This window comes from Lathamus discolor, chromosome 9, assembly GCF_037157495.1.
Source record: "Lathamus discolor isolate bLatDis1 chromosome 9, bLatDis1.hap1, whole genome shotgun sequence".
NCBI lineage: Eukaryota > Metazoa > Chordata > Aves > Psittaciformes > Psittacidae > Lathamus > Lathamus discolor.
This window is the reverse complement of record NC_088892.1, coordinates 4,529,081-4,555,694: the sequence shown is the minus strand read 5'-3', so window position 1 is coordinate 4,555,694 and position 26,614 is coordinate 4,529,081. Positions and strand designations below refer to the sequence as shown.

General features: G+C 47.7%; 1 protein-coding gene across 1 annotated transcript; it reads right to left on the bottom strand.

The window, feature by feature from the left end:
- Positions 1-18,701: 18,701 nt before the first annotated feature.
- TBX22 (T-box transcription factor 22) lies at positions 18,702-25,716 on the bottom strand. The gene is made up of 8 exons (XM_065689359.1): positions 25,459-25,716; positions 25,213-25,342; positions 24,797-24,898; positions 24,432-24,606; positions 24,116-24,280; positions 23,924-23,988; positions 23,756-23,841; positions 18,702-20,940 (listed from the first exon to the last, which is right to left on the bottom strand). The coding sequence occupies exons 1-8, from the start codon at positions 25,592-25,594 to the stop codon at positions 20,330-20,332; spliced, it is 1,470 nt and encodes a 489-aa protein (XP_065545431.1). The 5' UTR covers positions 25,595-25,716; the 3' UTR covers positions 18,702-20,329.
- Positions 25,717-26,614: the final 898 nt, after the last annotated feature.

Below are 26,614 nucleotides of genomic sequence, written 5' to 3'. Positions count from 1 at the left end.
TGGCCACGCTGAGATTTGATTTGGTGAAGTATTCACTTTGGTTTCAGGATTCTCTGTCCGTGCATTGTGCTTTTAGCTTTAGCATTAGTATTCATCTAGTGCAAAGGTCTGGTTTGAACTAACGGCAGCATGTTGCTCAGGACTTCCCTTTTTGTCAAACAATATTTTTCCCATGAAATCCCAAGAAGGGTCAGTGGCCTCACTTGTATCGGAAGCAGCTCTCTTCATTACCATTCAATAGAGGAAAAGACCGATGCAAACAATCTGTAACTAATTTCAAGTGCCAATTGCGCCTTTTTAGCTTGGAAGAAGATGCAGTGAGTGAGTCTCAGAGGCTCTCGCTTGACCTTTACTACTTTTTATTAAGTGCTGAATCAGCTGTGATACACAGTTCAAGATAGAAAATCAATGGAAAATAGAAATTCCAGCTCTTCCCAGTTTTTTGGAAAGCTTTCCCATGTCTTCCAATGGTGCCAGTTTCTATGCATGCAGCATGCGAAGCAGCAGGAACCAGACCATCTCGCAGCAGATAGGCTGCCCTCAAGCTCTTACCTAGGTGAGGGTGACTTGGGGGAATAAAAGTACTTCAGTATCACATATGTCTAATTTAAGACCTGTGCATGTTGCTCAGGATGTTCTCAACTTGTTACCTCTGAGTGAAACAGTGTTCTTGCAAAAGTCGAAAGCAATAAATGTTACGTACCAGCTACTATGTGTGTCTGACAAGATAACGATCAGCTTAATTTAATTTCCCTACTATCTGATCCATAATTTTTATTACAATCCATTTCTGTCAAAATGAGCTGTCCAGGACAGTAAAACATTTTAAAACTTCCTTTAAGGGTACTCAGGTTTTCTAAGTTCAATTTTTAAAGAATTCTTTCTTTTTCATTTTTTTTTCCCCTAAAGATTAAATTAACATAATCCAGGAATCTTTATAAAAGATATTTCATATTGTTCTTACTCTAAAGGCCTCTGTTTCTCTTGCTGTAAAATGGGTTAATATTGGTACTGTTAAGCTCTGTTTCTGTTGCTGGAGATTTTGCAGTTCCAGGTACCAGTGTGAAGCCCCAACATTAGACTTGAAATCCATAGGAGACGCAGGCAGTCCCATTGAGAGTGTTGTAAATTAGTTCCAGTCTCTGAGAGACTGCTGTAACTAATTGATATGACCTGGAAGTGGATAAAATCCATAGCAGTAAGATCAACTTTTCCTCTAGTAATTTGACAAATAGAACCCTTTTTGTTCAAGTCCCTTGTAGGCTACATACCCCATTTGTTCTCTTGTGATGGGCATCGTTTCCGCATTGAAGTGATAATGATTTTCCAGATTTCTGCTGGTTTGAATTGCAGGTGCCTTAATTTGCTAATGCCGTAAGCAGGGAGAGATTCAACAGCACCAAGAAAAAAAAAAGGATTCCTGGTGGCAATTGTGTATCAAAATCATTCCTTATCCAGTGACATTGCTGTAAGTATTTGACCACTGCTTGAAATATCTCTATGCAAAATGTATACTTCTGACAGCCGCTTCTGCAGAGAGAATTGTTTGTAAAGAAAGCAGAAGTATCAATGTGTATTTAGTGGTAATTATTACATTTAACAATGACACTGCTTTTTTATTCAAATAGTTAAAAAATTACAATGCAGAGAGGTTCATACTTGTCGAACCCTGGGTTGTCTTCTGTAAGCAAATAGAGAATGTCCTGGGTTCTCTTTCAAATGTAATGCTTTTGTTGAAGTTTTACAGTTTCAGTTAGCCTGTGGTTAGAGTACTAAGTAGGCCATGTATTCCCAAGCTCTTCTTAAAGGTTTATGCCCGATGTTTGGGAGATCTGGATGTTTTCTCAGGATACTGTTTACCAAACCGTGCAAGTGTTCCTCCTGCTGCTCTAAAAGAAGTGCAGGGAGACTGGTGGGTTGTGGAGCCACTGGTTCTCATTTACGAACAACATGGAAATCAGGAGATCTCGGGGGGGGGGGGGGGGGGTTGACTCTTGCAGAGTAAGCTAATGAAACGGGACCGGTGTGCTGGAAGCCATTGGAAACTGTCAGTGCCTAATTAATTTTATAAGAATAATTGTAGGCAGTGAACTAAGTAACTAAATACATGCCACTTTCTGTATGGGCAGTGACCTGAGTTTGTTTGTGAACCTCTGATCCCTGCCCCTTCCAAGCCTTCATCCCACCTATCCTCTCCCATCCCTGCCACCAACAAATCCACTGAGCTCCAAAACAGTGTCTCCATGAATAGAAACCCACCAGCAGTAAGTCAAGGGAGTCCGGGCTCCTATTTATCTGTGCTCTAGTGGGATGTAAACCTAGGTCTTCCAGGGTGAGAGGTTGAGGGATGTGTGTCTTGTTTACCTGTGCTTTTCAGATTATGTTTTCCTTTAATCTATTAAGCAGGCACACCATTTTGTCCCATGCCGTACAATGGGATCACTAACGATGCGCTTAATTACTACCAAACCACATCTGAGTGACCATGCCAGCAGCGAGAAGAGTCAAAGCCCCGTTTGTCAGCCAGGAGGAATTCAGCAAGGCTGCCCCCACCTTCCCTGTTTAATAGAAACATCTTTCCACAAGAGTGCTGTGGTGTCTCCCTGATTTATACACAGCTTCAGTGATGGGATGAAGTCCATATTGGATGGCTTTCGCATGAACTCTGGCTGATGGCTAGAGGGAAACTAGGTATTTACAAGTAGGAATGAGCAGATTCCAAACTATCAACAGATTTAAAAATCGAAGTTTAATTCTTTTGATAGTTATTAAAAAAAAAAAAAGAAAGCCCTATGGATGCATGGATTTAATTCATCCGTTGTAGCCACTTCTGCCTTTCAACACTTTTGAAGCTCTTCTCTTTGCTGAAGCTATTCCATTTAGATGTTTGCATGTCAGTGCATACTGAAGAAGGCATTTGGACTTAATTTTTGGCCCTGCTGCAAAGCTGTTGTATAAGCAAATCAGCCAAGGTATATGCTATGCTGGGCTGGTTCACAGACACAATGGGATGGAGAAGATACAGCAGCACAGCTGCTAAACATATTTACCATTGAATGGTTAGTCACACTTCTGGAGTTTTAATTGAATTACCTTTGACAGTGAACAGCAAACCTGGTGGGTGATCTACTAAATTTAACTGATGAATGGGCTCCCTAAAATCAATTAGTGTCTAAGGCTGTGAGCATGAACACATCCTGTCGCTCTGCAGGGACCAGCACGGGATCAGAATGACAGCAGCAAATGTGAGACAAAGTGAAAGCATGCATCTCCTGCCGCTGCTGACCTCTGCTACCCACATGAAAGAAAAACAGGAGTCTAACAGGAGCTGAAAGAATCTGACAGTAAATCATTTAAGCTCTGTTTTGCAGAACTGATACAGGATGCTTCTAAACTGCTTGATTAATGCTGGGCAGTATATTAAGAGCAAGATGTGGCAGAGAGAGAAGGCTACTGCCAAATGCCTTCTCTGCATCGGTGCACCAAGCTGTAAGAAATACCATCTGGTTGCTTTACTGTTTTTCAGAAGGCAGGGTAGTGTGTAACCAGCAGGAATTAGCTATCTTCTTTTCTTTCACTACAGTGATAGGGTTCTGTCTGCAGCCACAGAGAAGCCTTCAGTCTTTTGGATGGTTGTTATCTGAATAATCAACTGATGGCAAAATGCGGGCTGGAGGTTCCTCTGACCTTTGCCTCGTCGCAACCTGACTCCGTGCGCTGCTCAGTTAGAGCATGTAATGAGGTACAGATGCCACAGATAGGATAATTGAATACACACAAATATTTGAGAGACTTTCAGGTTGACAAACTGATGAAGGCATAAAACTCTTGATTGGGGCTGCTATCTTTGGGTTTAGGGGTGAGTGAGAAGAGCAGAGAAAGAGGAACAAATGGTGCATTAACCTGCTTGCTTTTGCCTGACTTTGTCCAACGACCAGGGAGTGCTTCCTGAGGAGTAAATCTGTGCAGACACTTGATGTATTTGGTTTGAGTGTTGACTTCAGTGAAGACTCACTTTGGACCATACCACATGTGAATTTTTTAATTATTTTTATTGCTGAAATGGGAAGAAAAGGTGTTGAGTTCAGCGACAGCCACACTGAAACCTGTCCAACAGCCCTTGCAGGCATTGCCATGATCCAAAACCTGGGGGGCTCATCCCCTGTATCCACCTTCCCAGGCTGGTGCCCTGGGTACCACCTGGCCGGATGTTCTGAATTCAGTGCAGGGCATGGTGAGGCTGTTCTTTCCTTGCCTTTGTAAGTGAATAGCACGGGCAGCATTTTTTTTCTTTGAAGAATAATGGTATTATATTTAAGTAAAAATTCGCAGGGGTTCTGCAGTGAGCATGGAAGCGCTGGCAGAGGGGACTCCATGCAGTTGTTGCAGATAAATAGGAGCACTCTGCTGGGACTGTCCTCAGCCACATCTTCATTTACTCACCCCACGCTTCCCATGGAAGCATTTCAAATATTGTTAGCTTTTTGGAGAGTTAAAGTCATCCCTTCCCTCAAGGCAGCATCAACTTGCAGCGCCGATATGTTGCACTGGGAAAGGGCAAAGCTGACAGGTATCACTTGATACTTACAGAGAGAGAGCATGGCTGCACCATCAGGAGGAGACAGTTCTGGCTGCAGAGTACCTGGGGTGGTCCCAGGTCTGGGTGTCAGGAACACATTTCACCCCAGGCTGCCTTTGCCAGCCTCAGCTTGGTTAATGCTGGAAGGCTCCCATCAGCTGCTAATAGGCAAAACCTCATCTAAACCCCCAGAGTCATGCAGGAAGAAGGTGCAGCACCATTGCCGCTGTGAATGAAGTGAGTATGGCCACCACACGGACCTTGTACAGAGAGGAAATCCCAGCAGAGATGCTGGTGTGAAAAGTGATTTATCAATCCTTGCCTTGCACAGAGGGTCCAAACAGCATAGGAGACATTTGACTGCACTATGCCACAGCTATGGGTGCCTTCTGAATCTCTGCAGCTGAGCTGGAGATCTTTCGTGAGACTTGGCACGTCCTGCATCTGGCTGTCGTGTTGGGAGAAGACCATGGTGTTTGGGCCAGACCTGGACCATCCCCAGCCACGGAGATGAGAGGAGATGGAGCAAGCACTGTCACGCTGCTCCAGTGCTAGTCCTGGAGCAGCATCTGTCTGACTCCAAGTGTTTCATGACTGCTTTGCAAATGTGATTCCTTTTTTCCTGTAAAACACCAGAAAAATAAGAGGGTGAGATCCAGCATGTGCTGGCAATCTGCTCTGAAGTTCTGTATGAATTACATTGTGCATAACACAAGCATATTTCTTAATTCAATGAATTTATAAACAAAGGGCTGTTGCCCATGCAGAACAGCCCAGAAAGCCCTGTGCTGTGTCTGCAGTGCTTTCTCTTCTCCTTGCTTTCCTCCTCTCCTCCTTTCAGGGCTGCCCCAAGGTTTTCTTCTGAAGCCTGGCTGCTGGGTCAGCTCCTGCACAGCCCAGGACCATGTTGTGCTGACAGCCACGCTGCGCTGCCCAGCTCCAAACACCTCATTCTGTTGCCTATGCAAGTATTTGGCTTCGAGATGAATATGTGGGAACGTGGCTCCAAACACCCGGATCAACCCCCTCAATAAGATCTCATGCATTTTCAAATGGTATCTGCCTTGATTTGGAAAATAAAAAGCAAGGAAAAAACAACAGCTAAAAACCTTTGCAGTGCACAAAGTGAGAAATGTGGCTTTAATTTAGACAACTAATCGCTTCCAGCTGAACCAGCCATTAAAAACAGTTGAAGAATTACAATGTAAATAGATTAATGCAGACAAAGCAACATGTGCGCTATTCCATGTCTTCTTGTTACCTACAAAATACTTGGGCAATGACACACTGTTAGTCTAAGCCACTTGTTAGGTTCTGTGCTAATCAGCTAAAATTAAATAAACATGACTGATAAAAATGACTGTTGTGTTTGAAAATTGATGCACCAACAGAATTTACTCCAGGAGATAATTACAGATGATTAAGTAACAAAGAAGTAATTCCTGCAGCAAAGGAGGAAAGCTCCTGGTGCAGGGAAGGGGCACTTTGTGCGCCATCTCTTACTCTCGAAGGGATGAGCTGAAGCTGCAGGAAGGTCTATGGGCAACCCCAAAGGAGCCTTTCTACCCTGGGAGTCTCCAGGGGCAGACTGAAAAAGGGCTGGAAAACCAGTATGTTGCTGTTGGAAGAGCACATACCTAGATTTTACCTCTGACATCCCGCTCTTCCCACTCAAGGGATCAATCTCTTCATTCAAGTTTGTCCTTTCAAACACAAAGCATTGCATAGAAGTGCTCACAGGTGAGCCGAGAAAGTGATAAATATGATACCTTTCTAAATAACAATGTCAATTTAAATAATAAAGCTGATTTCCTTTGTCATCAGAATGAGAGCAGATTAAGATTCATTTTCTAAGATGGAAAACAGCCTTCAGGTGGTCCTTTTAAATATTCATTCTTGAAGCAACTTGTTATTAGAGTGGAAGTATGGACTGGAAGCCTAAGAAAGGGAGTGTTTTCCGAAAGGAAGACTAAATGTGGGAAGGGGTTCTTTGTTTTCCCTCTTCACAAGGCCTGTTGGTAAGAGCTTCGTGGTAATAGAGACATCCAAAGGGCTGTCAGGCTGTCAGACATAACTAAATGAACGGCACGGGATGGTAGCAATGAGAACAAAAAGGGTTTCATTAGGCTGGGGTTTCCAGGGGCCAGCTCATTTCTCAGCAACAAGGGTGACAAAAACACCAATTTATTTCTGTCCTAGGACCCAGTGGACGTACGAGTGGGATAAAACCGTGCTGGTGGACTTTGAAAACACAGTCAGAAGAGATGTCAACGGACCCCTGCAGCACGGGCTGGGAGGACTGAATCCCTGGTAGGTAATGGGAGGCTTCAATGGGACACATGTGGGCGTCTTCAGGTATTGTAAACCTCAAAGTATGCTTGCTCCAATGGGAGAAAGCAGGTCCTGCTGTCCAGAGTACAGCAGACATGAAATACGCCATCCCATTTTAAATGGAATGTTTTATCGCAAGGAGCCATATTATTAAGAACCATATTATTAAGCCGACTCCTCCACAGATCTTGACACAGGCATTTCTACATAACTTTCTCTCCTATTTTCTTTAGCGCACTCCTATCCTTTAGTATCTCACCAAAACACATGTTCAGGTTGAGATTAGCCCCTATGAAATGAAAATCGCTTTGGGTGCGGAGGGGGAAGTGGAATATTATTCTTTATCCTGAATTGAAATATTAGAAGCTGACTTCTGAATTATACTCTGGGGTTACCGAGCTATAATTGAGATTGAAATTGGTCCGCTATTTTTGGTACAGCCTGGAAAGCTCCGAGTCTTATTCCCATTTGTGCTGGTGGAAATCCCCACCCATCAGCTCAAATTCTGCTCTGCCTGCACCTTTGGGGTGAGGAGTGCCTCCCTGGCTCCTTCCTCCCCAAAGTAATGGTAAATGACAGCCAGTCAAAATTGTAGCTGGCTGTTGCTCCTTGCCAAAGAGGCGAGAGGCAGGCGAGAAGGGGCTTCTCCCCCGAAAGCTGATTGACAGGCAGGGTCAGGACAGGGGAAGCATTTGCTGGACCCTGTCGGATCACGGGGAGCTGCTGACAGCTCGCACCGCAGTTCGCTTCCTTCTCTCGCCGGCGAGATTTATGCTGTGAGTTCTAATTAAACTCTGCCTCGAGCAGCCCGGGGGGAAAAATCCCACCCCAAAACGGCAACGTGCTCCTTGAAATCTCGGGGTTTGCTCTGCAGGTGCTCTCTAGAGGTGGCTGGTTTTCTCTGGAGGAGCAATGCGTGATGCTTCCCAACGCCGCAGGCCTGTAAAGCGAAGTTGGTGTGGGTTTGCACTCCCCACGCCAGTGCCGTGCATCAGCACACAGCTTTGCTCAGCGGACGGTTAGCAGTCAGCTTGGGAATTTGTTCACTGCTCTCAGGACAAGGCTGGTGTGGGCTGGGTCTCCAGCAGCTCCAGGCTGGCCACGGCAGGAGCCTCATCCAAGTACGATTTAGAGAGTGCCAAAAGGACACGGACACTGCAGGGCCCCCCTGCTCTCCCAGCAAGGCAGAATTCCCCTGGGAATACATTACAGGGGTGTATTACAGACAGTACGGTGCCCGTATGCTGTGGTGGAAAGGACAGAAGAGCTTCCCAAAACAGAATAATCAGTGGATTAATGGATTAATCAGTGGATTAATTGCTGCCTTGTCGTTGGCAGCAAGAATCAAACAAGAAGTTAATATCAAATGAATAATTCATAGCAGTCAAATGTTTTAATCTTCTACTGATTTGGTGCATTAAAAGCTGAAATAGTACGATATGTTGCGAAATGGCAACTTCATATGTAATAACAGCTACCTCTCATTGTCACTATATATGGAACATTATTTGGGCAGAGAAAATCATTGGATCTAAATCACTGCTGAGCTTAAGAATAGTTTGGGAATGATGATGCAGAAGAGTTGGTGGCCGGTGGGTTGTGAATATTTTGTGCTTTAGGATCTTGACTTTAAATCTAGAACTGTTGCAACCACCAGAAGCACTTCGTGGTGGCACTGGTCTCGGTTTGGTGTGTACTGGGGGATGGAGATAAATCCCTTGCGGGATGCCATCCATATGGCAGCAGCTCACCAACTCTGCTCTCGCCCACAACTCTGAGGAGAAAAGAAGAGCTGATATCACTGAAAAACCCTTTACTGCTTCAGTCCTGTATGCTTCTGTTAAATTATTGGCCATATCCTGGCCAGGCTGCAAATGCAAACCATCAGCCATGCCCTGGGCAGGCTTCTTTGGACCCCACTCTGGGTGCTTTATACTTCCATGCTGGAGGAAAGGCCAACATCACTGTGGGTTAGCTCTGTTCTACTTGCACTGGGCTTAACTTTGGGCAGTGCTGACCATGTGCAGCCCAGGAGCAGCTGTGAGGTGGCCCTTGCAAGGTGGGATATTGCCTCAGCCTGCGGGAGCTGTCATCTGTCCGTGCCTGCAAGGGTGATGGAAAAAAGCCATGCGAAGGTGGGGAGGTCCTGCTTCTGCCTCCTGCTGCAGTCCTGCAGCATCAAAACTGTTCAAAGCCAAAAGGGGACAAAAAGGGCTGCGGCGAGGGGAAATGAGGCCGTGTGGGATTTCCCGGAGGAGCATCTTGGTTTGCACTGGGAGCAAAGCAAAATAAAAAGTGAGATTAAAAAAACAGAATGAATAGGAAAAAAACAGGGAGAAAGGATTAAGAAACAAGAAAGGCAAATGGTCCGTGATAACCCGGATCTCATTGTTAAACGTTATCGGTGTCTACAGGTTACTGGGAAAACAAAGGGGACAGATGGCAGGGGCCAGCCTTGCTGGGACAGGGCTGTTTGCTAAGGGCTGTGGCCAGTGGCAGCCCCGGTGCTGCCTGGGAGGGAGGAAATTCCTCCTTAAATCTCAATTCCAGATTTGGGAGCTCCTCAGGAGGGTGCCCTGGCCGCGGGATGGAGGCTCTCAGCCCCTGCACAGGGAGAGGAGGCTCGGGCGCAGCTCCGCTCCCCTCTGGCTTTCTCTGGTTTGTGCTTTTGATGCTGTTTCTCTGTTATTTTACACTAAAATTGCTCGTGTGAGTGCTGGCAGCCAACGGGAGGGAAGGCGCGAGGGCAGCTGGCTGCTTTCAGCAGTCCTTGCTCTCACCTTGGTGGTCATTCAGGGCTATTGTTTTCTTGCAAAATGCCTCCAAATCTGTAGTGGTAAAGCACAGAAATCAGAGCAGTATTTACCTCTGGGTTCCTGTGTCACAGAGGGTAAAAATCCTCTATGAAAAACCAGTGCTCTAAGCCAAAATCAGTGATTTTTAACTTCAAGCCTACATTTCAAACCCAAGGAATCTTCCTCTTGCTTTAACCCTCTGAATGAGCAAATCAGTTTTATCTTGTCTTTGTCACTGTGGATAACTGGGGAGAGTTATCTCTCAATACATCAGTGCAATAGAGGATCTTCGCAACAAATTGTTTCCACTGCTTCAGCAAAGAGGTGTGTTGGTAGGGTGGGATCGGAATGCTGGGAGCAGGGAAGAAGGCACAGAGCTGGAAGTCGAAGTGCGCTAAACTGATGGACAATAAATGTTAGCCAATTAAATACATATTAACCAATTAATGAAGCCGATAATGCATTCAGTGGTGACAGCGCTGTGAGAACTGAACCGCCAGAGAAAGCTGACTGGTCCTGAAGAAGATGTTGAATAATTTTCTCCCATCATCTCAGAGGGAAACAACGCTCTGTGCCTCGTAGGCGAAACAAAATAATGCTGCCAAGGACACTAAAGTGCTTTCTCCGTGATAGTTCCAAAATATCAGAGCGTGGGACGCTCATCCCAGCAGGAAGCATGCCATGAGAGGGTGCTGCTGATGCCCTGGGAGGGAGACTGGGTGCATGGGAGCAGAAACCATGTGCCGTCCATGGGAAGAGGGTTTCTTCATTGACAGGGGTTTGGGGGTTTCTCTGGGGCTTGCTGCAACCCGCAGGGACCATCCGAGCGCCGTGACCTCCAACCCCGCAGAGCTGGGAAAGGGCAGAGCAGGACAGCAGGATGGGGACCCACCACTGGGCTGTAGTGGTGGTATCCAGGGAGGAGCGTGGGGGCAAAGCATATTGATTGCGTTGGGAGCATTGGAAACACGCATGCATTCAGTCCATGCTGTTTGTCAGCGCTTCTGACGCGCTGACGCGGTCTCCGGCTGCACCACAGGGACCTGGGGGACACATGAAACAAATCACCTTTGTGCAGCCCTGCCTCCCTTGCTTCCCCCCGGCTCTGCCCCGGGGCTCTCGGCGCCCCACAGATTGATTTGCAGACACGTGTCAGTGGGGCGCCTCCGTGCAGCCCCGGCATTTCCCGGTGAAGCCACCCGAGCAGCGTGTGTCTGCTATGGGAGAGGTATCCCCTTGCAAGGAAAACACGGGGCAGGTGCACGTGCTGGGAATGGAGCCCTGCAGCACGGGCAACCCCAAAGAACCTGATTTAGCAACTTATCAATCGGTGCAACCAAGCAGGAAGCATGTTGGGGTGCGGGGCTGAGATGGTTAAATGCGATGGGGTCTCTTCTTTTGTTATTGAAAGAGTAAAAAATACCAGAGGCATGACCAAGGAATTAGGAATTAACGTGCAGCTTATAAACACGCTGCGGGGAAAAGCCAGGAGGAAGCAAACAAGACCCAAAATAGATTTATCTCCCAGAGTCCCGTGAAGCCAAGGAATCCGCTGATGTAAACACAGGAATTGAAACTGGCCACATGAAACAAAGCTCCACTTTCAGTGGCACCTGGGGATGGCGAGATGGAAGTAATTCCTCTTTAATGAAGATATTGTTATGTGTCTGAGGCTTTCGGCAGAGCAGCAATCTCCGCTGCCTGGGAAAAGAGGGGATTAAGTTACAGTGGGGCTCTGCTGGAGGAGAAACCCCCTGTTCTAAGCAGAACCTTAGCTGGCGTTATCTGTTTAATGTGTTGCACGCCTTTTGCGGCATAAACATTTCCAGTTCATTTTAATTTCATATCGTAGGAGAATAATAAAGACAGCAGGGTTATTGCTCGCAGCTGCGTGGATGTGGCAAATGTAACTTGAAGAGCTATTCTGTCAGAGAGACAGAGCCAGATATTATTGTTTCTTTTTTCCCTTACAGTCTTGCCAGCAGTTAAATAGGCGACTTTATTAAAAATATTCATGTAATTAAAATCTATAGTCTTGAAAGCCTTTATAGGAGCTGGAGTTAAACCAAAATAACACATTTACCGTCAGATGTTGTAGGTTTCTAACAATATGACGCTGCTTTGGTTGATAAAGCGAAAAACGAAGGTCTTTTAACTTACGTCATGCGCTCCAAAATTCAGGTAGCTTTGAAACGTGCAGTGATTGATGCAGCTTAAAAGGAAAACCTTCCTAGGAAACATTGGACTTGCTTATAGAAATTCGTTGGTAATGATCTGGGGAACTGGTGTGTCCTGAGAGGGAGAAGTTTTAACCCAGCACACGTGTAGTTTTAACAACCAGTGCCCAGGTTTTCAGCCATTGTCCATCAGTGTGATGGATTGACTTTCCCTTCTCTCACTTCCCAAACCCCAGCCCCGTCTGGAACAGGGGGTTTTCCCAAAGTGAAGGAAATACCCCCGGCAAAAAAGCAGACCCAAGAGCCACCCAGAACCGTTCCTTTTTTCTGCCTTTTTCTTTTCTTCCTCTTTTTCTTGAAGCTCTGTCCAGTGATAAACAACTGCTTCAATCTGCTGCGCTGATCAAAAGAAATGTTTTAATCAGTCCCAGGCAAAATATCGTGCTATTATGTTATCACTGGAGCAAATCGTCAAAAATACAAAACAAAAATATCGGTTTAATACGCTCCAGATCAGGAATGTCTTGAAGGAACTTCCCCTCCTCGCAGGTGTGTCCCATTTTAAGGGGAAAAAAAGAAGAATTAAAGCTGTGGGGCTGGCGCTGGGGTGAGTGGGGCTGTCAGGGCAGAGCAGCCGACATCGAAACTGACCAAGCCCAATTGCTGCAAACAAAGTGCTCGAAACACTTTCCCCTTCCCCGGAGATGTTTTGATTCTGGGTTTTTTTCAACTGACAAATTACGTGAAAATCACCCACGTGTGATTTACCTGCTGTGAAGCAGATCCGCAGGGATTGCCGCAGGGACACCGACCTGGTGGCTGCTACCTCCAAGCCATGGCTCTGTCTAGTGGGATGCATCCCCAAGGAGACCCAGAGGATTCCAAATCTTGGAGACCCAGAGGATTCCAAATCTTTCCCACCAGGAGCCGAATCAGGGCCTGGATCTGATGCAGCGTGTTGGGAGCCATCAGTGGATGCAGGAGCATCCCTGCCCTGTGAGCCTGATGGTTAGCAGAGGTACTCACCCTCTCCTCTGAAAGACTTCAGCTCGAGCAGAGCTGGATCTCATTTCCATCCTCTGCTCTGTTCTGTGTCCAGGAGACCTACCCAGTGAAATTCCTGCTTTTTATGGCCCATGATTCCAGCTGCATGAGTGATACTGGAAAACAATTTAAAAATAAGAGATCTTTCAATCATTTGGAAAGCTCGAGTTTGGAGCAGGGTGCTGTGGCTCTGTTGCCTGCCAGACCTGGCAACCACCCTCCTCACATCAGTAGCTGACAGGATGCATTCTCAGATGGACCTTTCATACATGTTGGGTTGGAGAAACTAAAGAAGAAAGTCAGGGCTTTCCATGAAGTCTTCAAAGTGGTGAGAGGAGCTGGTCGAAGGCGAGAGGTCCAAAGTCACATGTGCAGCTCTCAAACCTATTTGACCAAAAGCCACCTCAGAAAGTGGGGATGTTGGCTTGAGAAAGAGGAATGGCAGCAGGGATGGGGTCACCCAGACCCGGCCAGACCCAGGCGAGCTCTTCCCTGTCCTCTCCTTGACAGCCCTTGCCTCAAGAGCTTTTCATTTGCAATCCCAACATCCAACTTGGCAAGTGTCAGCACTTTCAAAGCACGAAGGCTTTTGAAATGTTGGGTTTTATTTCAGTTGGAAATGAAGTTTGGGGCTTTGCTTTACTTTGATTTGGTTTAATCTCAAAAATCTCCAGGAAACAGAGTTATATTTCTTCTACCAGTCTAAATTCTTAAATTCTGGTAGTACCGAGAAGCGAAGCAAAAGGGGCTGATGTTATCCGTTAGAATAGTCCAGATAGAGACATTATCCTGCTTTTATGAAAGCTAAAGGCTGGATTCATATTTACTTGAGCTGCAGCAGAATCTGGCTTATATCCTGGACATTACAACATACTGTTTCAATCTATATTTTTATTAGCAATATCGATAACGTTAGAAGAGATATGATACAGGAAACAGCTTATCAACTTCGATTAATTTTAGAGTAAGACTTCTAATGAAGATAAAAGAAGAATTCAGCAACAGGCTGAAGCTAAAACTGTTGTTGGGAAATGGAGACATGCTGTGCCTGCACATCCTGAGTGGGGCAAGTGGATAGTCAGCATGGTTTCTACTCCATGGAAGAAAAATAGTGGGTAACCAATATGTTTTTGAAAACCATTAGATCTCCGCTTTAAATTTATCAACACTTTCACACATAAAGATTCATTGCAAAGCTGTAGAAATGAAGATATTTATGCAAAACTTAATTCAATCCCTTTGTTGTGCACAGGCAGTGATGCCCGTAGCTCATTCTCTCATGTTTAAAAACTCAGGCAAACGTTCATATGGAAAGACATGTGAAATGCTCTTGTTGCAGGGAGAAAACCCCTTAATTCCAGCCCCTAAACCTCAAGTCCTGTGAGAAGTTGTGATCTGACTTACCTGAAGTTACCTTTGAGACAGAGGTTTTGTCTTCAAGCAGCCCCACAGCTTTTGGACGCTCATGAGCTTTCCGAGCTGCCCCTACTTGCGCTCCACCATCTGACATTACTTCTTAATTATAACACTGTTTTACTGTATTATGAACAGTTTAGCACTTGAAATGTTGATCCGTATCTGGATTTATGCTCTTTTTATAGTATAGAATGGCAGCCTGCGTAGAGGGCTGGTTGGGGATAAACCAGTCCAGCCTCCTGGATCACTCAATTTGGTCCTGGTGTTGGAGACACTCACAGAACACAATCCCACCCCAAAAATTTACCACGCTGTCTTAAGGGCTTTTTCTGCAGTGCATTTAGCATCCCATCAAAAGCAGAAACTCCAAGGTGTTTAAAGTAACACATGATGGAAGCTGATGGCTAAAACCAGCAAGTGCTTTTGTGGGCACAGCCAGGGCAGCATCCGACTGCACAAACAGATACTGTGGTCCGTCCCTCAGCAATTCTGAGTGGTGTTTAATATCACGTATTTGAGACCTTCCAGGCAAGTTCGACAGCAGTGAGCATCTCCTCTCAAACCTCAATTTAAGAAAATGGTATTTCTGCTGGTTTCAGGCTGCAGTACAAAGCTAAGGGATACAGCAGCTTGCTCCAGTGGACTCACAACCAGAGCAGAAGGCAGTATCCACCCCCAGAGCATCATCTGAGTAATAGCAAGGGTAACGCTGAATAACCATGCAAGGCCATTTCTCTTTTCTTCCTTTTAGAGTTGAGACCCGGTTTTATTTGCCGGCCTGACTGGAAGCAGATGGACTTGTCAGGGCTCACTCTGCAGGTGAGCCGAGTGGGGCGGATGAGCTGCTAAGTGCTCCCAGCTGCTGGGCAGGGCCCAGAGGAAATTGTTGGAGCTGGGACCCAGCTCAGAGGTGAGATGTGGAGCCAGCGCCAAGAAGGTAAAGTGAATTTCTCCAAAAAGCTGTTCTCTGAAAGCCTGAGAGAGGGAGGCTTTTAAAATGAGAGAAAATACCTGAAAACCTCTTTAGTGCATCTAATATATCTTCATACTTCAGAGAGTTAGAAGCCATCCTGAGCCCCTGCCCCCATCTCTGGTTTTGTTCAGGATCTACCTCCTTAGACAACACCTATTAGTTTCCCTGGGGGTTCTCCCTTATCGTTGGTGTTTTCCTCTCCAGAAAGGTCTTGAATTTTGCTTACTGGTTTGTGTCATTTGATTTATAAGCTCAAGGGGTCCTTTACAAAACCTGGAAGTGTATAAGTATACTTCTTACACTTGACTGCTATCATAAACTGAAAACTCGGTGCTTTAGGATAAGCACTCTGGGAGGAAATTGTTTGATGTATGAAAGTAGATGGTAGGTCCTTCTTGTGGATGTCACCAAAGTGACGGAGAGGAGAACCGGTTCTGTATAGTATATATAAATACCTATAAAATTCAGAGGCTACATGTGCTCGGGGAGAGCAGAGCTTTACTAAGCATGAGCAGCTTGCAGTGCGATACTGAACATCTGCAAAAGTCCTTGCAGCCGGTATAATTCCCAACAAGCCTCAACTGCTGCATCCAGGCGGACACTGGCTTTAACTCCACAGGCTCCAGGAGGCTGCGATTTGGACAGACACAGCTAAGTGCAGAAAGAGGTGCCCAGAGCTTTCGTCCTGAAATGCGTAGCAACCGTTGAGAGAAAGGTGTTTAACAAGCGTCAAGTTTTCACTCACGTTGCAAGGAAGGTGTTTTTTTTCATTCCCTTTTCAAATTAGTATATAAAAAATAACCCTTTACCTTTTGAAAGCTGGTTTTCCACAGCACTGGCAAAGCGCAGAGGCTGCCGAGCCAGTGTGGGAGCATCTGCAATGGTGAGGCAATCCTCTGCCATGGCTCCAGTGCCTCTGAGAGGCACAGTGATAAAGAAGACTGCAATGCATGCAGTGTGTAACGGCTGAGGAATGAGGTATCACTTGTGGCCCTGCAAAGTGCAGCTCCAGCCACCGAGTGTTCATAGCACAGCCCCTAGAGGAGTCACAGGGGACAACCCCCTGCCCCCAGTACCAAAGATACACCCAGGGGCCAGGAGAGACTCTGAGGCACCAGCGATCTTAAAATGATGCCGTCAGATGCTGTGGCTCTTATTTAGCTTTCTGAGCTGTGTTTTAAGAGAGTCACTACGTATTTTTGTGTATTCCAGGAGACAGACAGCCAGCCAGAACTACGAAGAAAGGACACGTAAATACTGCGGAGGCATCTGTTTCCAATAGCGTGTGTTTACATATTAATGTGCAATACAAATTTGTAAACATGAGCATTCGAAACGTTTGTAGGAACCGATACCGGCCTTTTCCCTTTCTGCAGCTTTATTGGAACAGCATGTCCCCCCCGGCCCCAGCCACACGTGTACATCGTTTTAATGCTGGATGCGTTTCAAATGTTCTGGGTGCTTATTTGTTCTGGTCTATCTTGCTATCCAATCCTCGTTTGTTTTGCATAATTGTGATACAAATTATCATCTAATTACAGACCAAACCTCAGAAGATCAAATGTAAACCAAGGCAGTTCGATCGGAAAAAGCTACATCCGACGCTCCCTCTACACATTTGGCTTCCCCAATAGATGTATTGAATTTGGGTGAAACTGGATAGTAAACTTCACTCTAATTAAAAACATTATCGCTGGGGTTTTGTCTCCTTGGTTTTTAAATGAACCTCCTGATGTTTGAGCTCTAAGCCCATCCCATGTCCCAGTGTGGAGCGCAGGCACGGCACACACGGTATGGCCAGTTTTACTTGCTGAGTGCTATAAATGGGATCAGATATTCCTGAGTAATTTCAAACTCCTCTTGAGAAAAGTCAAATGACCAATAGCTAAGATTGCTCAGAAAGTTTAATCTAAAAACACCTGGTTATCTTTTTGCTGTTCCCACTGAAAAATAACACCATAATACTGTATTTAGGTTTGCATTAACCCACTAAGTCCGAAGAACTGTGAACTCTTGCAGTTGCCATGGCTTTTCAGATAATGCTAGTGGGAAGAAGAGCAAAGCAGCACATAAAGTATTTGTATTTACAGGTGAGTGGTCCCACTTGAAACACTGACTTCAGTTACCCCAGTTTCACATTTAGTATCTAATGACTTATACTGACTGACTCTCTTGAGTTCTGCTACTCACCTCTCACCAGCAGCCGTCTTACAACGCACCTCTAGAAAGCAGCGTGCAGGTTATCCATTACTTTGGACACAGTTTTCCTCATATAAGCAGAACCATCTACGTTACAGTGTGAGCCATTCAGCTGAATTACTGTTGTGGGTATAGAAAATATTGCCATGCTGGAACGGTCAGGGAGCCTTGGCTGGGTCTGAGGTGACCACGGGGGCATCAAGACAGAGCTATGACTGCCTGAAAATACTACCAGCGTTATTGCCATTTGTTACAGTGATTTTTGAAATTATAACATCTGAAGATAGAGGCAAACAAAATAGAAACTAACCTCAGATAACCCAGCTCTGCAGTGTCTCTTATGCCACGCTCCTATGGAGCAAACTGGTATTTACATGCCTGCCTCACCCATGATGATGAGTACTGCATCCTCCCCAAAGCTCAGGGCTGACACCCAAGGGACACACACATACTTTGCAGGAGCCAGGTTCTGGCTGTGTTTGTTCCGTGTGGCTACGATTTGAGAGGGTGGTGAAATCAGGCTCCTGCAGGACCCATGTAGGTGCATTGAAACCCATTCCGATTCCAGGGGAATCGGCTAAGCATTGCTTTTGAAGCACATCACCCAGCTGCTGGGTTTGTAGTTCGATGCCAAAGGGCACAGAAGAAGCAGGCAGCCCCGGGAAGCCTTGTGCCTGCTTGCAAACAAACCTGTTCCAAGTAGGAATGAGGTGCATCCTGTCAAAAGAGCCTTTGCTCAGCTGTAGTAGATGGAATTTATCCAATCTCAGTATAAATATTTATCCCTGTAAAATTGTCCGTACTGAAAGTATCTATTCTAGTCATTGTCAGTTATGACGTTGACTAGACAAATACTGATTTGTTGGATCACCAGCTCATAGCCAGCATGGAATATCTTAAGCAGCTACAAAAACCCTTGGAAAATTGGAAGTTACCCATTGCATCCACCCACGAATCCGTGACTGATCTGCAAAAGCCTTCCAGCTCCCTAAAAGTTTAACCACATGCAGGGGCCGGTACTCGATCACTCAGCCTGCAGGGAGCGGAGGTCTGCAGCACCTCACAAAGCCGGCCCGTCTGCAGGAACTCAGCCACCGCTGATGGCAAGGGATGGCTTAGGAATAAGAACTCCCAAATGAAAAATAAAAGGTCCTTTTTTTTTTCCTTTTTTAATAAAAATAGTGAGATAAACTGCTGAGAAACAGCACGAGAGAGCAGGTTGGTTCGTTTTTACAGTTGTACAGACCATTTAGCAAGGCAAGCACGGCCCACCGTTTCATACTGGTATCGCTGGAGCTAAAAGCAGGTAAATTAAGGAAACCAACATTGCCTGTTTTTTAGCAAAGCCTCATGCAAGTAAAAGTGTGACTTTTTGTTATTTTAACAGCTTTCGATATTTCTTGTTCTGCTCTCAGTTTGTCATCTACTATGGATGAAAAAAAAACCAAAACCCTGATACAAATTTTGATTCTTAAACCTGCACTTACCCCCTATATAGTACTTACAGTATTTATGTTCGTAAATGCAGGATTCTTCTATCTTACTACCAAATTGTGGCTGGTCCCAGCTCAGCATTATTTTCAGATCTCTGTCCTATATCAGGTAATAAATTTGGCTTTAGGTAGGGACAGAGCCTCAACCAAACAAAAAATAAAGCCTATGCCCCAATTTACTGTGAGTTATATTGTGCCCTTGGGAGCTAAGTATTTACAGGAACAACAAGAATACCCACAGGTTATAATAAACCAAACAGGACTCTTGGAAAGGAATTTAAAATGTCATGTTTCGGGACCTGTAGAGTTGTAACTCTTCAGAGAGGATCTGCATTCTCCGCAGGACAGAGCCAGGAGCATCCCTGCCCCTTCCCTCAGGCTGGTGAATGCGATCCCAGGTGGGGCTCCTAAGTCCCCCAGGCCGGAGGTACAAGGCAGGAGAAGTGTCCTGCAGAGCTCCCAAGGGTGTTTCATCACATGCAGCTCTCTAAGATGTATCCTCTCAGTCCCTCGGCATGGATCCATCTCACCACGGGGGAGATGGGTGACCCCTACATTCCCTGTTCCTTCCCACCATGCGGGTGCCGCTCTGCACTACCACTTCCTGGAGCTCTCCAGACAGAGGAACACGGAGAGGGGGGTTCTGGGGCACCACTACCTCAGGCTCCGCATTCTCATCCCCACAAGGTAGGAGCACATCCATCTTTCATCCTGTCTTTCTTTTACCTTGGCAGCAGACACTTGACTTTGCATCCCCACCCTGAAAACCGAGTCACCTGGGTGAGCAAGGCAGTTTCATGTCACTAAGTAGGACCCATTAAAGCCAAGTGAACTTGAGAATAAGCTTAAGCACTTGGCCAAATACAGCTCCTGTGCTGACTCAATGTCTTGAATAGTCCTGTTGAAATTAGTGGAAAAGCTCCAGTGGGGTGAGCAGAAGCTCACTGGGGCTTTGAGCTAACTATAGGCAAGCTGAAGAGAGAGTCTGAGGAAAACATATTTGCAGAACTGTATATGTCCATGTTCCCACTTCAGAGTGCAAATATTAAGAAGGTGACTGTACAGTTTGCTCCTAACCCACAACCATGACTTAAATATTACCTAAAGGTGCCACCTTGCTGTGGATCATCTCAGACCCTCTACGCTCCCAGATCCTCCACCCTCCCAACAATATGACACATTTGCCCCCATAAAAAACTAAATGCCTAGACACACCACTCCTGTACCATGCAGTATTTCATAGTCAATAACTAGCAAGCCCTTGGGTATGAAGGAAGGAAAAGCTTGCTTTACATATCAATGCTTAGAAATATATAATTCCACTAAAGGCAATGGTTAATTGTTGGGTGCCAGTTAGAGTGATTACATCTGCCATCTCTCAAAGAAGCCGGAATGCTGTCACTCACTTTGAAATGGCTTGCTGCATTCATCAGTCTAGATGGCACAGAGAAGTTGTAACCATACAAGCCATATGGAGGATGTAAAGAACAATTAAGTGCTTCCCGAGCAATGGGATTTGATGGGAAAATGTTTCCAGATGCATGTAATCCACACAGCATTTGACTAGCAGAACTGGGTACTTGTAGACATTGCCCGTTTAAGTCTTCAGCCTTAGCGTTTTTCAGATTGGTTATGCCGAGGGAAGATAGTTTTGGCACGTCCACCATGAAGTGGGGTAAAAGATGTGGGTTGGTGCCTCCCAGTTTGTCATGGCTTGGGAAGATGAGAGACTGCTGTCTTAAGAAGCTTGTAGGACAAATCTTGTAGTAGAGGGGCACACTGAGGTTGTGTAGGTAGGTCTCGGGGCATGACACACCAATGTTGCTTGCTGACAAGTGAAAGGCAGGAGGAGAACACGATGGAGAGAGCAGGGGGTTGAGAGGAGAGGGCGTCCCACCGCTGGAGGTCACCGGAGAAGAGCTGGAGCTCCCACCTGAAAACAAAAGCAGAAGTTGTCCGGGCTGGGCTGGCTGACGTTCGCAGCCAAGGGATCCGTGGAGCACCCCGGTTCCCATGTCAAGTCTCCCTGCTGGTGGTGTTCATCCAAGTGCAAATCCGCTCCAAAAATCAGCTCCTGAAAAGTGGGAAGATCTCTCCATATACTATTTGTTGTTACTTGTCTGACAGCAGTATTCCTACGTATCTAATCCCGTTCGCTTGACTGGGGCAGCTATGAAGTTGAGCTCCGCATATGCAGTACCTGCTGGGTCTATGCTTCATTGTATGACCAATAACTCTCTCTTGTTATGCACACTCTGTCGCTATTTTAAGTTCCCTATATTTTGTTCAAATTACAGGCAGTTTTTTGCCCCTGTGCATAAGAACAAAAAAATGTATTCAGCCTGATGGAGATTTTTTTGTACCTTCCTGCTCACAGGAATTGACTAAATTTCCTTGGCTTCCCATGCAATTTGAAACACACCCTTGAATACTGTCGGTGTCTCCAGAAGCTTTAAATGCACATGTCATCTTAACATCCTCCTTTCTGAACTGAATCAATGAACACTTTCATAGTTTGGTAGAAAAGTGACACAGGCTCACTTCACATGTGTGTGCGCTGCCGAGGCCACTGGTGTGTAACATCAGGGCTCAGCATCCGCTCATCCTCCTCCAGAGCATCAGCCAGAGCCAAAACTATGAGGTGGTGGCTGCTCTGGAGTGGGACTGGTGCTCTGGAGTCCCCGGCCCTGGTGCTGAGCTGATGGTGGTTTCTCCTAATGCCTTTAAGAGCTGCACGTCTCTGCTGCACATTCATTGCCGCATTCTTCCAGAGGGTTTTTCCCCCACCCTTTATTTTCTTACCAAAGTCACGAGGAAAGGAATGAAGGGAATATGGATCCATTGTTGCTATGGGTTTTTCTCTATTTACATTTCATTCCAAGCAATACACCGTCTGGATGTGATCTGATCAGACTTTATATGCAATCAGAGGCACAGAGCCAACTGTGTAACAGAGCCGGACCTGCTTGTATAGCAAACTTTAAAAAAACACAGAGTTTGGATGTGCTGCAAATGCATTCTGCAAACGCCCAGCAAGCGGAATACCTTACAGGTTGGGTCACACATGGGCAGCACCTAGTTGGGATGATGTGGGAATGTTTTAAGGCTCAAAGGTCTCACCCTTCCCTGTTAATCCCAGCGGGTACATCAACACTGACTGATACAGGGCAAGCATCCTGTTCTCTCCTGGTGTTCACAGCCTGATGTCCTCCCAGGACTCAGGGACTTCCGTAAAATGGTGTGATTGAGCTGATATTTGTGAATGCAAGGCAGCGAATGAATCCCTATGCTACAGCAGAGCGAAGAAGTGTTAGTATTTGCTTCAAGGTATCCTAAGCAATAGTATCACACGATTCCCAGTACAACTTTGGGAATAGGGATCGCAGCAGCTCAAACAGTAGATGCTTTCTGACATTTCTATTAGGCTTAAAAAGCCTATTGCCAGTTTCTTTCTTCAGCGTATTGTTCATGCCTTCTTTTAATTTACGTGCTGGTTTTAGGGCTTTGGGATTCCTATTTTTCCGCTTTTCTTCATAAATAAAATGGAATTGGAGATTTTGTTATATTTACATCGGTCCAGGAAACTGACCCCAAAGAAAAATAGCGATTACATTACGACTAGCAAAAAATAAATATAAAAAAGAAAAAATCCCAGGAAGCCTTAATATTTTAGCACCTTTACAATGAGCGTTGTTGTTGCTGTTCTCTGGTTCCCCGCTGCAGCCCATCTGCGAGCTCCTTTCCTCGGCCAGACAGGTTCAAAAACTGCTTTTTTTTGTAAGGTCTTTCATATATATATATATATATATATATATATATATATATATATATATATAAAATAGGTAATATATATATTTAAGAGTAATCCAGTTCTCTTTACAACCCTTAAACCTCCTCATTTCTCCCTACCCTGATTTTTTTCTACATTTTATGCCTGTGCAGCATGAATTTGTGCTGTGATTTTTGCAGTATTTCCCTGCAGAGCCAGGAATGGGTTGGTGTGCCCCAATAATTCGAAGGGTTCCCTGACATAAGTGAGAGTTAAACTGGGGACTTTAAGCCCAAACCGGCGCGCTCCAGCGTGCCAACGCTCTGTTCCTTTTTTCCCCATGGCACTATGAATAACCAGTTTTCAACTCATACTTCCAAAAAGCGGTTTTCTGGGCAGGGGCTGTAAGGGACGGATGGGTGCTCCTTAGGCAGAGAGAGGTCGTTTTCCCTGGAAAACTTTCCCCCCTTCACTGCATTTCTGCGGCGGTGACAGAATGTGGGGCTGCTACACCCTAAAACCCGGATAATTTTATTTTCTGGTGTATAAGCCTTCTCCTGCCCAGGAGCAGCAGCTGCAGAAGCCGCCGCCGTCACTCGAACCATGCTTTTAACTGTACTCACACGGGTTGGAAACAATCGGTGTAACGAGATCGGAGCCGTAACAGCCCGATTCCAAATTCGCCTCCTGCAGACCCAGATGATCTTTCCTGTACCCCTAAATCTGATTTCTCCCGCGGATGAAGCCGGACCGCGCCACTGCCCTTCTCCCCGACGCTCCCCAAACCGATTTGAACGGGAGTTCGGGCCGAAAACGCTTGGAACTGGCTTCCCAAAGCGTTTCGGTGACCGCCGGTTCGCTTTCCGGACCCGCCTCGTTATCTTACCCGTTGAAGACCCCTCGGCGTGCCCCCGCGGAGGCTCCGGCAGTGCGGCAGCGGGGAGAGACGGGGTACGAAAAGGCATCAAACAGGACTTACCCTGGCTGTCTGCGCCGAAAGCCTTGAAGTCCAGGGCGAGGGGGGGCCGCCACGGGTAGGTCTCCAGAAGCCCATCCAGGACGCCCCTGAGAGGCGAGACCGGGCTGAGATCGGCTGCGGGGCCAGCGGGCGCTCCGAGGCAGGCGGAGGGACGGCCCCGGCCCTTACCTGTTCCTGCCGGGGTCCCGAAAACCTTTGGCGAAGGGATTCCTGTCGATCTTCAGCTTCGTGATCTGCGGGGGTGGAAGCGAGAGCGGCTCTTGAGGCTCGGGGCGGGCAGGGACCGGCCGCTGTCGGGGCTCTCCCGCTCCCGGCCCCGGTACCGCCGGGGCTCTCCGCAGCCCCCCCGGTGAGCGGTACCTGCTGGTTCTGGTAGGCCGTCACGGTGGTGAACTCAGTCTCCTGGAAGGAGAAGGTCTGCACCCCCTCGGCCGGCAGCGACTGGATCTGCGCCAGGTCGAAGCGCGAGTCCTGGGCTATAACGTGGACGCGGGGCTTGTACTTGTGCATGGACTGCAGGATGATCTGCGCGGGGAGAGGCCGGCTGAGCCCCGGGAGGGACAGGGCAGCGCAAAACCCCACGCGAGACTCGCGGGGACCCAGCCCGAGTCCCCCAGCCACGGGGCAGGAGGCGCTGCCCTGCGGCCGGTTCCTCCCGGGGCTGCCCCACACCTACGTGCCCCTTGTCGTCCATCTCGTTGTTGGTGAGCTTCACCCGGTCGAAGCTGATGATCTGCCTCATCCAGGTCTCCCCCGAGCAGGGGGAGTCGGGGTGGATGTAGAGCCGCGGGGTGATGCAGGAGTGGTCCGTGTTTCCTGCCACCATCCACTGCGAGCTGTGATAGACGTACCTGGCCCGGCCGGCTGCGGTCAGACGGCGGCGAGCCCTTCTCGGCCTGCACCTATAGCATCTATAGGTGCAGAGGGCCCGGCAGCACCCCCCATCCGCCTCTACAGCCCCCAGTTCACATAAGCGCACGGAGCGGGCGGGATCGCGCGCCGGTGTCGGGGTGTGCGGCTGCCCCGCCGAACCCCCCGTACCTGTATCTTTTGGAGTCCACCGGGACGACGTCGATGGCGATGTAGTACTGCCTGAGCGGCTCCAGCCCCTTCACTTTCACCCTGACAGAGGGGAACATCCTCCTGCGGGCAGAGGGAAAGGTCCTGAGCAAGAGCTGCCGGTTGAACGGCGAAAAGGGGTTGAAAAACTAAAAGGAGCATGGGGTTGAAGAAAATATTTAAACTCAACAAAACCAGTGAAAGAAAACCGGAATGAAAGGAGAAGACCCCAACAACAACAAAAGTTTTTAAAAAGGAAAGTGAAAAAAAAAAAAAAGAGAAAATAAGACAAAGAAAAGGAGAAGAGGAGGAAGAAGATGAAAAAGAAAACACAACGAAAAGGAAAGAAAAACCCGACGGCGGCGGCAGAGGAGCGGCGGGGGCCGTGGGGCCGGTACCTGCCAGCCTTGGTGATGATCATCTCGGTGCCGATCTCATGGAACCTCCGCCAGAGCTCGGAGCCCTGCAGCTCCACCTGCACCCCGGAGCCCTCCTCCCGGCTCTCGGCACCGGCCTTGGGCCGCTTTTCTGCGGGGGAGACAAACGGGAGGGCCGGCTAGGGGGGCTGCCGGAGAGGAGGACGCCTCTTTCCGCCGCCGTCCCGGCCCCGAGGGTCCCCTCCGGGCGGCCCCGCCGCTACCGACCCGCCTCCGGGGCTCTGCGGCTCTGCCGGCGGCCGGCCCCGGGCTCCTCGTCGCGGCCATCCGGCATCTTCCTCTTGGCCGAGCGTCCCACCAAGGCTTCCACCGAGAAGGCGTGAGCCCGGGAGCTGAGCGCCATCCCCCCCGGGCAGGGGGTCCCCCCGGGCTGCCACGGGGCTCAGGCGGGCGGCGGCGGCTCCATCCAGGTCGGTACCCGGCGAGCCTCGCCCAGCACGGCTCCCGTCGGGGGGCAGCGGCCACGGCGAGATCCTCTTGCATCCAACTGAGTCAATAGACGGCTGCAGCCTCCGCTGTTTGTTTTGGAAAGTGGAGGGAGCGTAGGAGACATTGAGTGACATTTCATGGGAGTGAGGGGGGGCGGGTGGAGAGGGAGGGGAGGTGGGGGGGGGGGGAAGAGGAGCCGGCCTCGTCTAGGATCAATAAAAGAGTTACTGTTCTCCATTAAATTGTAAAACTCAAAGAAATTTGACATAATTGCACACTAGGGGCCACTTTTCCAACAAAAGTGCAAATAACGTTTAACCAGAACCAGCGCAAAAAGAAAGAAAGGGGAAAAAAAAGAAAGGAAAGGGGAAAAAAAAATCAGTAAGGAAAGGAAAGTGAGAAAAAAAGAGAGAGAGAAAAGAAAAAGGGAAAAAAAGAAAATAGGGGAGAGGGAAAAGAAAGAGAAAAAAGTGGCATGAAGGAGAGGGGAGCCCCGGCTGGGCTGTCCCGCAGAGCCGGTCACTGGCGGCACCTCCGGTGTCCCCGGCACGACGGAGCACGGTGTCACCCCGGGCTCTGTGACAGAGCAGGTCGCGGGTTCCGCCTGGTGTCCCGGTTTTTGCTCGGGTTTCTGTTTGTTTGTTGGGTTGCTTGTGTGTGTATTTGGTTTTTAAGGCAGCTCTGGCATCCCGCTCTGCCATCACCCCCGCGGAGTTTCCACGGCTCCGCTACAAAGCGCAGCCCCGCAGAGGCAGCTGCGCTGTATTAGGGGCAAAAATCCCGGTTTTCCACTCGGGCAGCTCCTGGGAGACCGGGAAGGGGGACACGAAGGAGATGGGGAAGTCGGGGGAATGCGGCCGGACCCGCAGGTGCGCAGGGAAAGGGCTGCGCTGGATTTGCGCGGCGACTTTCGGGCCCCCACCGGGAACCCTCT

What these genes read in the sequence shown, in the direction of transcription:
- TBX22 (XM_065689359.1), bottom strand. Translation starts at nt 25,594, where the DNA reads ATGGCGCTCAGCTCCCGGGCTCACGCCTTCTCGGTGGAAGCCTTGGTG. An exon ending in CCGCAGAGCCCCGGAGGCGG is followed by an intron (nt 25,343 to 25,458) that starts GTCGGTAGCGGC and finishes TCTCCCCCGCAG; the next exon opens with AAAAGCGGCCCAAGGCCGGT. An exon ending in CGGGACCCCGGCAGGAACAG is followed by an intron (nt 23,842 to 23,923) that starts GTAAGGGCCGGG and finishes CTCGCCTCTCAG; the next exon opens with GGGCGTCCTGGATGGGCTTC.